Genomic DNA, 18,699 nt, shown 5'->3' with positions numbered 1-18,699 from the left:
GCTGGTCCGGCATGAGATCCGGCATGAGTTACAGGCAACGTATTTGTACCGCCCCGCGCTGCTCGGATCCAGGCTTGTTGGTGGGTGGCTCGAGCGCCTCCGGACCCGGAGTCACTTCGCTCTGAAAGGGGATGCTGGCGCTTTCGGTGGGGGTTAGGTAGATGCACGGCCGGAGCCGCGCTTGAGTTCGTGACGCCACCCACGGGATGTGGTGAAGGTAGAAACCACCGCTGCAGTTACGGGACACCCAGGGGGAGATGGTAGTGCATCCAGATGTTAACCCCTCCGTGGGCAGGGATGATGACCCCGGGACCCGTTGGGGATAGCTGGGCAGTGCAGGGCGATGTGCGCGGCCGGAAGGCACTGTTGTACTCACTGTTATTAACACACACACAAGTCTCTGGTAAACCAAGTTGATGGTGGTCGGTGCCCGCAGCCGGCTGCGGTCGGGTCCGCCATCCGGATGGTGGTCTCTGCCTTTCTTCTGCACCGTGTTGTGTAGCTGTAGACTGCCTGCGCTTCAGCGATGGGAGTCCGCTCCCTGGCTTTGTGTATGTCGTGAGAGCCCTTTTGCCCGCTGACGCTGGCCCGTGGGATCTCTCTGCCTGTGTGGTGGCTTTCTATCCCCCTCGGTGGGCTGTTGTCTTCAGTCGGGACTTGGGTGGGAAAGGACCTATAGTCCAGACCGCAATCAGTTAATTAACTCAGTCCAGTGGATTCTGGACCTCGTTTCAGGGTCTGAGTACCCCCCTGTGTGCTCCGGTTTCCGAGTCGGTTCCCCGGGTCGGTACCGGTGGGCCACTACCCTGTCCTGGTCCACCACTGTTCCACCGAGCCATCTTCCTGGCTCCTGCAGGCTGAGGCCACCGCTTGCCTCCTAGCCAAGATGTTCAGGCTACGACCCTCACACCTGTTAGACTGTCACTGGCCTTTCTCACAGGCCTCACCTTCTCCACTCCTCACTCACTCTCAACTCCGACTAGACTAGACTCAGACTGTTTACTTTTTCCTGCTCAGGCCCTCTGACCTCCTTGGTGGGCGTGGCCAACCACCTGGCTCCACCCCCTAGTGTGTTCATCAAGCACTGAGGGAGGTGACTAGGGTTTTTGTGGTTGGCTGATGACTCCTTTTTAGGGGACCGGTGTTGTGTGGGACATGAACTGTGACTACCTGGCTAGTCCAGGGCGTCACATATTGGCCTGTGGACTAAGTGAGAGGGATGACAAACAGAGCTCGTGTTTAGTCTATTTGTAGGACCCAGTCCAGCAGCCAGTTCAGTCATATGTGGCCATCATATGCAAGCCCTGAAAACCGCTACCTCACTCCTGACATTCGCAGCTCTTCACATGTGTAATCAAAAATTTCAAGGTGACAGATGGGGTATATAATAGAAATAAAGTACGGCCACTCCATAAAGGCATCAATAGAAGGCAAAAGAGAAGGAGTATTAAATGGCCAACCATATAGTCAGAAAAAATCATCAGGACCATTGTCATTATAATATAAAAACTAAGAAAGTTTATTAGATACAAATTCAGACAATGGTAAAATCACATTAATAGAAAAAAACATGATAGATAGGAGAACAGTCCCAGACAAATAATCCCAAAACAGGAGGACATCAACCCAATGTAGTAAAGGCATATACAAAGAATGGGCAAGCAGCACCCAGAAGATGTAGTAGAGGAAGTTCCTCTGACTGCAAATACAAAAAATTGTCCCTAGAACAAGGCTGCTTACCCATTACAAAGTGCAAAAGTGCTTAAATAGTGCCAGGGCAGAAGTCCAGATATTAGTGGGAGAAGCCCCAACGCGTTTCGCTTTGCGTTGCTTCTTCGGGGGGCAGTGCGTTTTGGGATTATTTGTCTGGGACTGTTCTCCTATCTATCATGTTTTTTTCTATTAATGTGATTTTACCATTGTCTGAATTTGTATCTAATAAACTTTCTTAGTTTTTATATTATAATGACAATGGTCCTGATGATTTTTTCTGACTATATGGTTGGCCATTTAATACTCCTTGCCTTCTATTGATGCTCTTCACATGTGTAGCGCATTAACGATGTCGTAACACCAGACCAGCCAGTCAAAAGAAGGGTCGCAGATGCTGGCTATAAGGGCTCGCATCCAATAGCCACAGAGTGCTGGATACGGTCCTTCAAATCAATTTGCATCAGCTTTTGGAAAGTGTAATGTGGTAAGGGGACTCAGAAAGGTGGGTGTGAGAAGCAGATAGGAAGAGAACTCTAGTCAAAGAAGTCCAGTCCAAAGAACACTTATAAAGAGCTGAGGGATTTCTGATGCAACAGCTCCCTGCACCGCCCGATGACTGGAAGAGAGCTATATCACTTAATTTTCTCTCTATAGCCTCATTTCCTAAATATATTGTTGAACATGTTTAACCCCTTCATTCCAGAGCCTGTTTTCACCTTCCTGACCTTTCCATATTTACCATTCTGACCGACGTAATAACTCTGGAACGTTTCTAACGGATCCCAGTAATTCTGAGACTGTTTTGTGGCATATTGTACTTCATAACAGTGGCATAACAGTGGCAAGTTTAGGGCAAATTTTTTTGGAGCTTGTGAAATGTATCGAAAGTTTGGCAAAAATTTAGCAAATTTTAAATTTTTATTTCCTTAAACTAGAAAGTTGTGTCACACAAAATAGTTAAAAAAAAACATTTACCACATTTACTTTACATCTGCACAATTTTTTAAATGTTTTTTCGTTAGGAAGTTACAACGATTACATTTCAGCAATTTTAGGGGGTAGGGAACCGCATCACATTTGAAGTGAGCAAGAAGCCTAGGTAACAGAAAATTCCCCAAAAGTGACACCATTCTAAAGACTGCACTCCACAAAAATTGCACCAAAGTTTATTAATCGTTAAGATGTTTCACAGGAACTAAAGCAATGTGGAAGGAAAAGGAAATTTTACTTTTTCCCCACAAAAATGTTACTTTAGCCCCACACTTTGCGTTTTCACAAGGGTAACTGGAGAGAATGCACAACACAATTGGTTGGACAATTTCTCCTGAGTACACAGATACCCAATATGTGACGGAAAACTACTGTTTGGGTGCACAGCAGGGCTCAGAGAGGAAGGAGCACCATTTGACTATGACCCCAGAATTGGCCATGTTAGCTGGAATAAGTTATGAATGCCATGTCACATTTGAAGATCACCTGACATGCCAAAACAGCAGATACCCCCCCCCCCCCCCCCCACAAGTAAACCCATTCTGGAAACTACATCTGTCAAGGAAATCATCTTGGGGTGTTGCGAGTCATTTTAACCTTCAAGTGATTCACGGAATTGTAAAACATTGGGCAGTCAAATAAAAAATACATTTTTTTTTTCCATTAAAATGTTGCTTTGGCCCCAAAGTTTTCATTTTCAAAAAGGGTAAGTTCAGAAGGGAGTTCACATCTAGTTGGAATTATTTGGTGTTATGGTTCAGTCTCCTTTTGAGTCCCGAACCGGTCCAGTCCCATCATTGACTCCCACATTGGGATTGGTCGACTCCGCAGCGCCACCTGTCCGTTGCTCGATATGTCGGGCTGACAGGCATCAGGTGAGTAGAGTCTTGTACCATCCTGAGCCTAAGTGCTCATTTAGTGTTACTGCACATGCGCGGGTTCCCGCAGCTTCTCCAGGCATGTGCGTGACGTCATCGCTGATGCGACGGACGCTGATTGGCTCGCGGTGACACGATGGCTGCTGACTGGTCGCGGTGACGTGGCAGCCGCGGGGTGGTCGCAACCGGCGCCATTACCACATGCCATGTGCCCTAGGCCAGGGAGGCAGCCATAAAAGGTCCGTAATCATGCCCTTCGGGCGCCAGCATCATTGTCTATTGCTGCAGCTCAGTGAGCAGACTGTGCTGCATGTATGCTTGGGTTCCTGCGCCATTTTAATGCAGTGTTTGTGGTAGCTGCGCGTATGTGGTTAGGACAGAGTTAATCAGGGCTAGGCGCCAGTACCAGGTATTCGTATCTCAGTACACCTGTATTTTGGCACTGTGAGGGTCAGTCTCTGTCCTATCAGTCCTCGGGCATCCGGTAACGCTAGCTGGTGGCCCACATGGTCTGACGTGCCTCCTATGCACGTGACCGTTAGTCTGCAGTGCCAGTGGCAGACTTACCTGTAAGTGAGCTAACTGAGCTATACTGTGGCTTGGTTTTTTTGCTGGACAGGATAGCGACATTTTCAGCGATACCATATTTACGGTATTTACATATGATTTTTTTATCCCATTTTATTACACGGTCATCTGAACTATGAAAAGACAGTTTTTGCTACGATTTTTTTTTTTTTAAAGTGTTTACTGAAGGGGTTAATTAGTGTTTCAGTTTTATAGATCAAGTTGTTCTTCACGCAGTTATACCTAGAGTGTACGTTTAATTTTGCAGAAATATAAGTACCATATTCGGTTTATAAGACGCACCCGAAATTTAGAGGGGAAAAAAAAAGTTTAAAAAAAAAAAATTGGGTCAGTCTTATAATTCGGTGGTGTTTTGCCAGGAGCGGGTGGCATCGGTGGTCACAGGAGGCAGGAGCAGTGGTGGAACAGGGAGATGCTGCAGGCGCTGCGCTGTAGCGACAGGCGATGTGCTGGGGCTGCGGGCGCCATCCTGAAAATGTCAGTGGTGCGGAATTTAAATAATGGCGCCTAGAGTCGGTGCTCTTGGCTCAAGATCTCATCTGCGCATGCGCTGCCTTCGGCCCATTGATCTCCCAGCAGTGGACTTAAAGGAGATTTGCGCCTGGAGGTGGCGCGTGCACAGATGAAATCTTGACCAAGAGCTCCATCTGCGAATACACCAACTCCGGGCACCATTATTTTGAAGTCCACACCAGGATGGTGCCCACAGTCCTAGCAGAGCACCCAGCAAAGCGCAGCTACTTCACAGCACCCGCGGCATTGATCCTGCAACACCTCTCCACCATCCCCGGTAAGCAACATTTGGATTATAAGACGCACCCCTTATTTTCCTCCCAAATTTTAAGGTGGGAAAGTGTGTCTTATAATCCAAAAAATAATGGTATTTATTGGTATTTTTCTTTTTTATTGTGCCTTGATGACATAAATATACATACTTTTGTGGGACCCCCTTCCCAACCAAAATGAAAGTGTACGTCAAATGTCTTTAAGGTGCTAAATTGCCATTTACCTGCAGTCTTATCACTATGACGGTAGTGTTTTTTTATTTGAAAGGTTCCCTTTTAATATTTTAGCTGTTTGATTTTTGGTTTTTTTTGATACCCGTTATATAAACTTTCTTTTCTTTTACAGCGTTTCCTAAACTGAAAACCATGGATGAGATCCTGAAGTCGGAGATTTTCGTTGTCGTATATGGCAAAGAAGAAGGAGTTTCTTTTGCAGAATTTGGTGGACTCTTCCGTCAGGTTCATGGCTATTATCTTAAATTGTCAAATTACGGCTTCACCTCAATGAGGGCGTTATTAAATGACATGAACGATTTGGTTGAGGTCAAAAATATAAATGGACAGCAAATAATAAGGTGTAAATCGCCCTCAGAACATCATGTAGTGGTCTCAGGTGTGAACACATTACCTGAAGAAAAAGAGCAGATCTCAGGAGGATCAGCAGGACCTTCATCTGGACCACCTTCAGGTAGGCATTAACATTGTAATTACTGATGATGGTACGTCAAATTCGTGACTCACCTTTATGCATTTCAAATGTCTTTCTGTTTTTGGATTTCAATGAAATTGTCCCATTCTGATGACATTTTGGGCTACTCTATTCTTGGATATACAAGTTGCGCCTTCTGCAGTATAACTTATTCACCATCCTTTAGAAGTCTCTATATACATCTTTTTGTGTGGGATGCTGCCAAACATATACACTGTCTACTGGTATTGTACCGACTCACATGTTAAAGGGGTAGTTCACTAATTAGCATTACTGGCCACATCAATATAACATTCAGAAACAAGGCTTCTCTCAAATACCTTGTGTTGGCAATAGTGCCTCTGAGTGGCGCTATTGTGGTCGCTCATCCCCATCACGTGACCCCAGGCTCCATGACCTCTGAAATCCAGTGATGTGACGTCAACTTCCAGTTGACCCGATATCACCAAGGTCCTCCCCAGTCTCAGTGACTGGGTTGTGGATGGAGTTTCACCGCACATCACAGCCCAGCATCGTTTCTGTTTGCAGAGCTCTGCAGTGAAGGAGGGATGGTGCGAGATGCTGGGCTGTGATGACCTTTGAAACTCCGCCCACAGCCAAGTCACTCACTGAGACTGGGGCTGACCTCGGTGATGTCTGGTCAACTGGATGTTGACGTGACATCACCGGATTTCAGAGGTGACGAAGCCCGGGAGTCATGTGACAGGGACAATAGTGCTGCTCAAAGGCACTATTGCCAACACAAGGTATTTGAGAAAAGCCATATTTCTGACTATTATATTGATGTGGCCAGTAATGCTAACTAGTGATCCACCCCTTTATAGAAACCTGTAGAAATTAGTTTACTACCACATTATCATGTATTAGTATCACAAAAATATACTGACCAAACGTGATTTAAAAGGGCACCTGCGCCATTAATTTGGATACATTAGTCTAGACGATATATTGGCATCCTTAGAAGAGCCCAACCACCTTTTATAAATTGCCTGGCTGAGTTCAGTTGTCAGTTCCCAAAATTAAATCCTCTAAGTATATACTATTCAGTGTGTGCAATGTTGATTTTCACCGTTAGGCTTCAGAAATTATTTTGTTATATCTGACATACCTTGCAGATTTTTGATTACAGATTACGATTACTTTATTGCATCACGCAAAACAATATGAAATAGTTGTGGAAGAAAAAAAACCCCATAAATAATGAATTTAATTATATCTGGTAGGTCCCACTGTTAAAAAAATGGACCAAGTGCAACCAAAACTGCCCATCCAACAGAACCCAGTAATGATGAGCACAAAACCGCCTGTCCAACAGAAACAAGTAAAGGTAAGCATGGTAAACACATGACAGCAGGTTTTTGCTATGTAATCAGTATGATGTAAGGGCGGAGACCCTGATTCCAATGATGCGTCGCTTATTGAGCTGTGTTTTTCAGTTTCAATGAAATCAAATCAGTAGGAAAATATTAAGTGATTAACTCATGTGCAATACAATCCCTTTTAAAAATCAATCTTTATTAAATAATTTTAAAATCGCCCAGGTGATTTAATCCAAAAACTCAAAAGGTAGCTCAAATACTTATTGATAAAAAAGAGAGCTACTATAGGTCAGGTACAGCCCAAAATTTTCAAGTTATGTAGGCAGATATGATCATAACAAAATGACAAGCCAGTACAAGCCTCTCTGCACTCCAGTGACCCTAATATGTCACTGTGTCTGGCTCTGCCTATCAACGGAGGGTATGACGCCTTAACGTAGCTGGGCGCCCCCGTTCCTCGACGGCTGACCCTCACTCTCCCTAAATAGCCCTACTAATATAATGATAACTTCTGTACCTGATACATCATTTTCAATTTGTACTTGGAGGATAAATACCTCAATGTCAGTAATCCAGGTACAGAACAAATGACATCTGCTGCCACAATACACTTACAGCATGTCAATCAAAAAACAAATGAGGATAAATGTACTTCCCTCAGGTTGATGCTATTTGTATGGCCTCGACGCGTTTCCCCGCCCGTCATCGGATCATCAGGAAGCCCAAGGGGATTGATAGCAGAAGGAAGATTCCAGCATCATGAAAATATTAAGTGGACTAAAGGCCACGTCTCACTAAGCGACATCGCTAGTGACATCGCTGCTGAGTCACGGTTTTTGTGACGCAACAGCGATCTTGCTAGCGATGTCGCTGTGTGTGACATCCAGCAACGACCTGGCCCCTACTGTGAGGTCGCTGGTCGTTGCTGAATGTCCTGGACCATTTTTTGGTCGTTGTTTTCCCGCTATGAAGCACACATCGCTGTGTTTGACAGCGAGAGAGCAACGATCTGAATGTGCAGAGAGCCGGCTTCTGCGGACACTGTTAACCAAGGTACACATCGAGTATCCAAGCAAAGACTTTGCTTGGTTACCTGATATTTACCTTGGTTACCAGCGTCTGCAGCTTCTAGAAGCCGGCTCCCTGCTCCCTGCACACATAGCCAATGGAACACATCAGGTAACTATAAGAAAAGCGGTTTGCTTAGTAACCTGATGTGTACTATGGTTACCAAGCACAGCGTCGTTACATGGGTCGCTGGTGGGTGATCTCTGATCGCTGTGGAGATCTGCCTGTTTGACAGCTCATCAGCGACCATGTTGCGACGCTCCAGCAATCCCTGCCAGGTCAGATCGCTGGTGCGTCGCTAAGTGTGACGGTACCTTAAGGGTGGTGTCACACACAGCGACAGCGACGACAACTATGTCGCTGCTACGTCACCATTTTCTGTGACATTGCAGCGACGTCCCGTCGCTGTCGCTGTGTGTGACATCCTGCAACGACCTGGCCCCTGCTGTGAGGTCGCCGGTCGTTGCTGAATATCCAGCTTCATTTTTTGGTCGTCGCTCTCCCGCTGTGACGCACACATCGCTGTGTGTGACAGCGAGAGAGCGACAAACTGAAGTGAGCAGGGAGCAGGAGCCGGCGTCTGGCAGCTGCGGTAAGCTGTAACCAGGGTAAGCTGTAACCGATATTTACCTTCGTTACCAGCGTCCGCCGCTCTCACGCTGCCAGTGCCAGCTGCCTGCTCTCTGCACATGTAGCTGCAGTACACATCGGGTAATTAACCCGATGTGTACTGTAGCTAGGAGTGCAGGGAGCCAGCGCTAAGCAGTGTGCGCGACTCCCTGCTCTCTCTGCACATGAAGCACAGCGACGCGTGTCGTTATGATCGCTGCTGCGTCGCTGTGTTTGACAGCTAAGCAGCGATCATAACAGCGACTTACAAGGTCGCTGTTGCGTCACAGAAAATGGTGATGTAACAGCGACGTCGTTGTAGCTGTCGCTATGTGTGAACCCAGCTTAAGTGTCTCCTGCCTCCTAGTAAACCATTTTTTGTAAATCCACCAGCACCACTAATTAGCAGCTTTCTGACAATGTACACAAACGTCACTGCCAGATCTGTAGCAGAGAAAACTGTTTCCTGGGAGAAGCAATTCTGATAGAATCTCTAAGTGATAAATCACTGGAAGCAGAGTCTTTGCCCGTACAACCAAAATGCTGCCTTTACCTACGGTATATTATATCCATAAAAGTTGGGTTTTACCTTTTTCTCTCTGATGTCTTCAAAAACCTTTTCATCTATGTGAACATTTGATGATAGAGAGACGACCGTGGCAATTCTATCTTTGAAAACTAGTGACAGGTTCAGGACTAGAATCACTCATTACCATCTTAGGTTCTATATTTAAATGTAGTTTAATTTCCTTTAGGACCTTAGGAGTTAATGATTTTTGTTGCCAGCAGTTCCCAGCAGACCATTTCAGATGCAGCTGCTTTGTAGCCATGCCCCTTCAGCTATAAGTAGTAGTGTTTTCCCAGCAGTCCTTGCTAAAGATACAAATCCATTTGTTCTCTGGCCGCCTTGGTGGAAGGTCTTGTGAAGGAGTGTTCCAGTAGCTGGACATTATCCTTTTTTTGTTGCTGTTTTCCCCGATTTGTCTTACCTTTCCTTGTGTCATAATTGTTACTTGTTTGTATATGTTTATGTATATGATATGTATATGTATATGAGCCTCCTGAATTGTAAAGCGCTTCGGAATATGTTGACGCTATAGAAATAAAGGTTATTATTATTATTATTATTGTTATATTAGTGCAGTTGTGAGGCTAGCATCTCTCACCTGCCTCTCAGTAGTCAGGGCATCTATAGGGTTTCTCAGGTTCCTGACTAAGAGAGTAATGACAGCTATTGATGAGAATAGGAGGTGTCCGATCTACCCCTCTCACTAGAGCTAGGTCCCACTGTTAGTGTCCCCAGTGTTCCCCCATATTTGTATTGTTTGTTGTATTTTTGTCGTGTGTAAGGTCTCCTGTAGATCTTAATGCACGTGCCACTCTGCCGAGTATGAGATGAAGGGAAGCAAAAAGTCATTATTTAGTGTAAAGGAATGATTTGTTTTTTTTCTTTTCCATAGCGATAGATTGAGCTTGGATTAAAGTAATTTATAGAATTTTACCTTTTCTTATGTGAAACAAATGTGCACTGTGGCCAAGATGTAAGATCAGTTAAGGAAGAAGAACCTCCAGCCACATGCCCACAATGAGTATTGTTTGTTTACCTCACTATTTGTAAGCTAAAACCAGGAGTGGATGAAAAATGCAGACGTGGTGCCCGTGTTTCTGTGACGCCCTGGTCCCCAGGGGTCACAAGTCACTACACAACACCAGCCACCCCCCTTCCCTGGACAGGGCACACCAGTCAAACATTAAACCCTTGTTGCCACCCTCCAGGGTTGATGTCCACACCAGGTCGGGTGGAGCAAGGTGTTTGGCCCCGCCCACCGAGGAGTTCACAGCCTGGAGGCGGGAAAAACACAGTGGTCAGTCCTGTGGTGGTTTGTAGTGAGTGAGGAGTGAAAACTGTTGGTGTCTGGGTCTAAACCCAGGCACATCCAGCAAGGTCGGCAGACGGTGGTGGCCGTCTGCAGGAGTTGGCGAAGGTCAGCAGAACCGTAGGACCGGGGTCGGGCGGTCGCCCGCCGGTACCGAAAGGGGAAGCAGATTGGAGCCAAGCACCAGGCAGGGTACTCAGACCCCGACTAGGCTTAAAGCCAACCTCTAGTCAAATTCTCTGATTGCGGTCTGGACCTCAGGGGTTCATTCCCACCTAAGTCCCGATTGAAGGCAACAGCCCAACCGTTCCGGATAAGTGCCACTGCCAAGGGCCAGAGATCCAAAGGGCCAGCGTCTGCGGGCAAACGGGCTCCTCCGGCACCTATACGTCGGGGAGCGGACTACCGGTGCCCAGGCATTGGAGTCAAAACACAAAACACAGGTGCAGGGAACAACAGCCACCATCAACCCATCCAGGGAGAACACCGCAGCTGGCTGCGGGCTCCGTCCATCCAGCCGGTTAGTTTACCAGAGATTCTGTCCGTTTGTGTCTGAGTGAGTACACCAGTGCCGTCTGGCACCGCGCTGCGCTGCACCGCGATCCTGCACCCTGCCAAAACCCATCCTGAGGAATCCAACCTCCTACCGGGCCCCGGGACCAACAGCCCCTACCCACGGAGCGGCCAACACCTAGCTGCTCCCCGCCATCGCTCCCGGGAACCCCGTCACCAGCACCAGTGGTGCCCACCGTCACCACAACCAGTGGGTGGCGTCACGAACACTCCATCCATCCCCGACAATCCAACTCCCCTCCGTTTTCACTCGTGGGCGAGGAGCGCTGCTCGAGCCCCGGGTCCGGCCCCGCTCGAGCCACTGAGGAGAAGGCACCGGATCCGAGTGCGATCTCCCCGAGCAGCCCCCGCGACTGGGAAAGCTGGCCCCCGCCCTCGACATTTCTATTATTCTTTTCCTTTGATTTTTCCACTCCTGGTTTGGCCTACATATACGGCGGTAACAAAAACTCGACTGTCATGAAAATATAAGCAGATATGTTAATGGTCTCTGGATCAGGAGTGATTTCCCCCTCCCTCCAGGGCCCTGCCAAATTAACAGCCTGCAAAAGCTTTCCTTGTCAGGGGATGTAACGGATACATTTTAATTAACTTACAACACCTCTCTCTAGTACTTCAAAGACCCCCTGCATAGCAAGAGACGCTCCGACTACAATCTGTATACACAGGGGCAGAGTACAAGCTTCCTGCAGAAAAGATAAAAAGGCTAGGGCAGCCGTATTGTCTCCGTTGGGGAAGTATTAATATCGCGAAATACATATGTCCCCCAGATATGGCGGGCATACCGCTGATCTCAAAATTCCATAATGCACATATCACATATTTCAGCTTACTCGTAGGACATACGGAAGAGCCACAAATTAATATCTGCCCAAAAGCACATACCGGATCCCCCTAGTGTGGTATCCACCTTCTGCTAAAATCATAATATAAAATATGAGGGTAATATCGTCCGCGTGGGATGCCCCCCCACGGAGATATGAGGATGGTGAGGATTCCATAATTTTGGAAGAGGGAAAACCCCCTCCCTTACATGATGTCAGCAGAGGTGGGGGCTGCGGGTGGGACAGAGGTTAATAAAAGACAATGTCTCCTTACCCTCTGCGTCAATGCCCAGAGGATTTACATTCTGTGTATAGGATTGTCCATTTCCTGGGGTGCCTCTCCTGTATATCTGGGCCATATTCCGTATCCAGGTGTAGTAATCTTTCATTTTTCCTTTCTATTTTATGTAACTGTATACTGTATTTGTATTGTTCCCTTTTGTAAATTCTTGTATATTTTTATAAACACTGCCTTCTATTTTAGATTAAATATATAAAATGTAATAGTTTCTTTCCTCATGCTCTATATATGAATCCAAAACCCGAAGGGCCTTATGCTATCTGTAACGGGTGTCCGAAATACAGTCATGTGAAAAAGTTTGGGCACCCCTATTAATGTTAACCTTTTTTCTGTATAACAATTTGGGTTTTTGCAACAGCTATTTCAGTTTCATATATCTAATAACTGATGGACTGAGTCATATTTCTGGATTGAAATGAGGTTTATTGTACTAACAGAAAATGTGCAATCCGCATTTAAACAAAATTTGACCGGTGCAAAAGTATGGGCACCTCAACATAAAAGTGACATTAATATTTTGTAGATCCTCCTTTTGCAAAAATAACAGCCTCTAGTCGCTTCCTGTAGCTTTTAATGAGTTCCTGGATCCTGGATGAAGGTATATTTGGCCATTCCTGTTTACAAAACAATTCCAGTTCAGTTAAGTTTGATGGTCGCCGAGCATGGACAGCACGCTTCATATCATCTCACAGATGTTCAATGATATTCAAGTCTGGGGACTGGGATGGCCATTCCAGAACATTGTAATTTTTCCTCTGCTTGAATGCCTGCGTAGATTTGGAGCGATGTTTTGGATCATTGTCTTGCTGAAATATCAATCCCCTGCGTAACTTCAACTTCGTCACTGATTCTTGCACATTATTGTCAAGAATCTGCTGATACTGAGTAGAATCCATGCGACCCTCAACTTTAACAAGATTCCCGGTGCCAGCATTGGCCACACAGCCCCAAAGCATGATGCAACCTCCACCAAATTTTACTGTGGGTAGCAAGTGCTTTTCTTGGAATGTCGTGTTTTTTTGCCTCCATGCAGAACGCCTTTTTGTATGACCAAACAACTCAATCCTTGTTTCATCAGTCCACAGGACCTTCTTCCAAAATGTAACTGGCTTGTCCAAATGTGCTTTTGCATACCTCAGGCGACTGTTTGTGTCGTGCTTGCAGAAACTGCTTCTTTCGCATCACTCTCCCATACAGCTTCTCCTTGTGCAACGTGCGCTGTATTGTTGACCAATGCACATTGACACCATCTGCAGCAAGATGATGCTGCAGGTCTTTGGAGGTGGTCTGTGGATTGTCCTTGACTGTTCTCACCATTCTTCTTCTCTGCCTTTCTGATATTTTTCTTGGCCTGCCACTTCTTGGCTTAACAAGAACTGTACCTGTGTTCTTCTACTTCCTTACTATGTTACTCACAGTGGAAACTCACAGTTTAAATCTCTGAGACTTTTTGTATCCTTCCCCTGAACAACTATGTTGAATAATCTTTGTTTTCAGATCATTTGAGAGTTGTTTTGAGAAGCCCATGATGCCACTCTTCATAGGAAATTCAAATAGGAGAACAACTTGCAAGTGGCCACCTTAAATCCCTTTTCTCATGATTAGATACACCTGCTTATGAAGTTCAAAGCTCAATAAGGTTACAAAACTAATTTAGTGCTTTAGTAAGTCAGTAAAAAGTAGTTATGAGTGTTCAAATCATGACCAGCTGAGGGAGTATTCTCCGGTCGTGATGTATGTGTTACCAAACCCCTTATACTATAAATAAACACACGGACTGCATGCGACTTGGTTCAAATGGCCACAGCAGCCTTTTATTGCCTATTGTTCACAAACTAAGCACCTTAGGGACGCAGTCCAACGGGCGACCCAAAACAACACACATATAACAATAGACAATGCCAATTACATGACCCTCCCGGGGGCAGGCCCAGTCCATAACTACTACTCCCCTTGCCCCTGGCCGCAACACACCGACCCAGAGACGAGGTGCCAATCACCCACGGATGCACACCCCCACACTTTGGCAGAACCCCGTGCCTGCCACATCCCGGAACCGAGAGCCACCATACCGAGACAATGACTCCCGGTCCAGTTACCAGTCACTTCCAACCTCTGGACCAGACCTACCCCCCCCGGCGCTGTGACAAATAACATCCCAACATCCCAAACCACGTCCCCCAGATGACAACACAAAAAAGGGAGGGTGGGCGGGGATCTCTTGGCGTCCGGAAGAAGAAGAGGAGGTAACCCCCTCCTCTCCCAGACTAACCCTTTCCCTAGTCCTCCTCTTCCTCCCAAGCTAAACCACCCCTTAATGCCATATTAGGCCTGCCAAGCAAACTGTCCCTATTAACCCCATCACTCCCTAACTCCCCCTTGGTCATGTCGCCCCTCCTCCCCAGGGGATCCATGGCTGTCTTGACCAGCTGAGGGAGTATTCTCCGGTCGTGATGTCTGTGTTACCAAACCCCTTATACTATAAATAAACACACGGACTGCATGCGACTTGGTTCAAATGGCCACAGCAGCCTTTTATTGCCTATTGTTCACAAACTAAGCACCTTAGGGACGCTGTCCAACGGGCGACCCAAAACAACACACATAACAATAGACAATGCCAATTACATGACCCTCCCGGGGGCAGGCCCAGTCCATAACTACTACTCCCCCTGGCTGCAACACACCGACCCAGAGACGAGGTGCCAATCACCCACGGATTGACACCCCCACACTTTGGCAGAACCCCGTGCCTGCCACATCCCGGAACCGAGAGCCACCATACCGAGACAATGACTCCCGGTCCAGTTACCAGTCACTTCCAACCTCTGGACCAGACCTACCCCCCCCGGCCACAGGACAGACCACGTGACACCTTACGTGGCCTGGACCCGCCACACACCAACAGCTCGCTCAACACCATCCTGCAGGCCCAATGCCCATAAATCCACTCCAATGTCGTTGAGGTGCACTCCGTCACCCCTCCGAAACCGCCAATCTGCCGGCTCCAACTCCTTGTGCCTCACCACAATCCCACCGTTCCTGATCACAAACCTGGCAACCACCCGATTCACCTGGGCCCTGGCCTTATTGACCTTTTCCACCGACCGAGCCCCCCTCCATGACAACCTGGTCACTATGTCTGACCACACGACAATCAAACCCGGGTCCTGCTTCCACAACCGCAGTAAGTCAATCTTTATATCCCAGATCAGATCCCGTGACGCCCGGACTCCCAGATCATTACCTCCCACGTGTAATACCAGCACATCCGGAGGCCGGTCAACCTTACAATAACGACCAAATTCTGGGACCACCCTGCCCCACTCCATGCCCCGAACACCGATCCACCGAACAGTCGCCTGCCCTCGATCCAGCCCTAGCTGCCGACCATTCGGGCGAACCGCCGCCCGCCAAGCACCCCAGAACACGAAGGAATGCCCCAGAATCCAGATTAGGCACATCCCTACAACAAAGAAAGACAACGAAAACAGAAATTAAAAACCAATAACAACACCACCATCAACGCCTCTCATGAAAAACCCATTCTACCTCCGTCCTCTAACACTTGTACATTACCCCCTCTTTTTTTTTTTTTTTTTACATATAAAAACCACTTCCAAACCGCCAAACCACCTGTACCTAGACCAAAGTTACCATAATGCTACAACAGCTGCGGCCTCACGTACCGCCGAAAACAAGAAGATTCCCATCTACCAATATGCTTTACCACCTCATCTCCAAGCCCCCAACGAGCGGCCTCCGTAGCTGCCCCTATCCGAAAGGAATGCGACCCGAAATCCTCCGGGCGCTCCCCCACATTCCGCAAACTTCGCCGCAGAACCGCTACAAACTGGAACCTTGATAAAAAGGACCCATCCACGTGCCGCAAAAATGGGCCCGGTAAACCTCCCCTCATGGCCATGAATTGCTCCACCAAACGTACTGGGCACAACTCCTCCCCCGGGACCGCGTATAACACCACCAACCTACCCCGACCCAGCTGATCCGTTTTCGACCGACTAATCCGGCAGTCCACCTGATCACCGCCCACTCGCACATCCTCAAGCAGCAACCCGCCGCCTGTCACCCTGGACGGGCTTACCAACTCACCGATCCGGAAAGCCCCATAAAAAGCAAGACCGAAAGCTGTTGTAAACAAAACAGTCTCGTAAACCGACTCACAAATGCCGCTCAGGCCCCCCACCAACCGCCTCAACAAACCAAACGATACGGGACGCCTCTTGTCCCTCTCCCGCACACCACGGCGGAACCCCCGCAAGGCCCGTCGAACCCGAAAATCCTGCGAAACATCTTGTTCCCCTCTCATTTTTAACCAAAACGCCACCGCCGCCACCCGATGCGCCACGGCCGACGCCAATCGCCCAGCCGAGAAATCCACACTCACCAACGCCAGTAATGCCACCAAGTAATCCACGCTTACCCCATCAAACATCCGACCCAGCAACTCCTCCCATTCAGCCCACACCTTAGCATATCGGCACCAAGTCACCTCAGTCACCGAATTCCGAATCAATTCTGAGATCACCGCCTCACCAGATTCCATAAATCCACGGGACACTCCACTCCGACTTCGTCCGCCCAAGGCAGTAGCGCCCGAAACCTGCTGAACTGAAAACGAGACAAAGCGTCAGCCACCCCATTGTCAACTCCCGGAACGTGCTTTGCCACCACCTGTACATTCAGCTGCAGACATCTCAACACTAAATGCCGCAAAAACACCACCACTGGCTCCGACTTAGCCGACAAGTTGTTAATAGCAAACACCACCGCCTGGTTATCACAATGGAAGCAAACCTTCCTCCCGGCAAAACGCGACCCCCACAGCTCCACTGCTACCACGATAGGAAATAGCTCCAACAGAGCCAAATTCCTGACCAAACCGCTCTCCCGCCACGCCTGTGGCCACCGACCCACACACCAGTGACCTCGAAACACGGCCCCAAACCCTGCCGACCCAGCCGCATCGGTGAACAGCTGTAACGCCCCGTTAGACGCCACCTTCTCTATCACCAGGGCCCGGCCATTGAAACACTGCAAAAATTGGTCCCATACCAAAAGATCGTCCTTGATCGCCTTCGTGAGTCGCACGAAATGTGTCGGCGACCGCACACCTGCCGTCGCCGTTGCCAAACGTCTCGCAAAAACTCTCCCCATCGGCATAATCCTGCAAGCGAAATTCAATTTCCCAAGCAAGGACTGCACCACCTTAAGCCGCACCTTCTTTGCCGCCTTCACCCCTGCCACCGCGGCCCTCAAATCACGAACCTTCTCCTCCGGCAACCTACATTCCATGGCAATAGAATCAATCTCAATCCCCAAAAAACGCATCACAGGTGCCGGGCCTTCCGTCTTATCGGGGGCCAAGGGAATTCCGAAGCTGTCTGCGACTTTCTGCAACGCAAATAACAACCCCGCACAAACCATTGAACCCGCCGGCCCAACACAAAGAAAATCGTCCAAATAGTGAATAATGGACGTGAGCCCAGACACATCCCGAACCACCCACTCTACAAACGAACTAAACGCCTCAAAATACGAACACGAAATTGAACAACCCATTGGCAAACAGCGATCAACATAATAACTGCCATCCCACCAGCAACCTAACAAATGCTGACTATCTGGATGAACCGGTAACAACCGAAACGCTGCTTCCACATCAGCCTTTGCCATCAACGCACCCCGACCCGCAGCCCTGACCAGGTCCAACGCCTTGTCGAACGACACATAATATACCGCCGCTAACTCCGGTGCAATGCCATCATTCACCGATAACCCCTCTGGGTAAGACAAATGATGGATAAGCCGAAATTTGTTCAGCTCTTTCTTCGGCACAACCCCCAACGGCGAAACCACCAACTTCGAACACGGCGGGGCGTCATAAGGACCGCCCATTCTGCCCAAAACCACCTCCTTTCTCAGCTTCTCATCCACCACATCCGCATGATCCCGAGCAGAACGTAAATTACGGTACGGCGGGGGCGATGGACTAACAGCCGACGGGATACGGAAACCATCAGAAAAACCAAACCATAACAACGCCGCTGCCTCGCCGTCCGGATACCTATTTAAAAAGGGGGCCATCGCTTCTACCTTCACCGGCGTCATCCCTTTTTCCAACCCCGTCACCCGCTTTTCCTTTCCCCTTTTTAAAGCACTTGGACAAGCTATGTCCTCCCCCACAACCTGAGCATTCATGCTTAAACCGGCATGCCGCTCCAAACCTGCACTGCCCCTCATTATATTGCCAACAGAAACCTTTTTTCTGACTTGCCAGGGACCCGGCCCCCGGTCCCCCGGCACCCCCCCCGAAAGGGATGAGTCGGTGCCGACATCAGTCGCATGCATAAGGAAATATCCTTATGGTCCCATCGCATATCCGGCCGCAACGCCTTCCGCTGCCGGAATTGCTCGTCGTAACGCAGCCACGCCAGCCCGCCA

The 18,699-nt window shown here is 48.2% G+C and overlaps 1 protein-coding gene across 2 annotated transcripts in view; it reads left to right on the top strand.

Annotated features, from left to right (window-relative positions):
• Positions 1-18,699, top strand: part of LOC142256055 (uncharacterized) — a 59,302-nt gene that overhangs the window by 30,684 nt on the left and 9,919 nt on the right. For both annotated transcript variants that reach the window (XM_075327557.1, XM_075327556.1), the window contains 2 exons: positions 5,301-5,642; positions 6,887-6,990. In XM_075327557.1, coding sequence (XP_075183672.1) covers positions 5,321-5,642; positions 6,887-6,990 — 426 coding nt within the window. In that variant the 5' untranslated portion in view covers positions 5,301-5,320. The remainder of the gene's footprint in view (positions 1-5,300; positions 5,643-6,886; positions 6,991-18,699) is intronic.

Source organism: Anomaloglossus baeobatrachus, chromosome 11 (assembly GCF_048569485.1).
Source record: "Anomaloglossus baeobatrachus isolate aAnoBae1 chromosome 11, aAnoBae1.hap1, whole genome shotgun sequence".
Lineage (NCBI taxonomy): Eukaryota > Metazoa > Chordata > Amphibia > Anura > Aromobatidae > Anomaloglossus > Anomaloglossus baeobatrachus.
The sequence above is the reverse complement of the archived record's forward strand: the minus strand, read 5'-3'. Positions and strand labels throughout refer to the sequence as shown.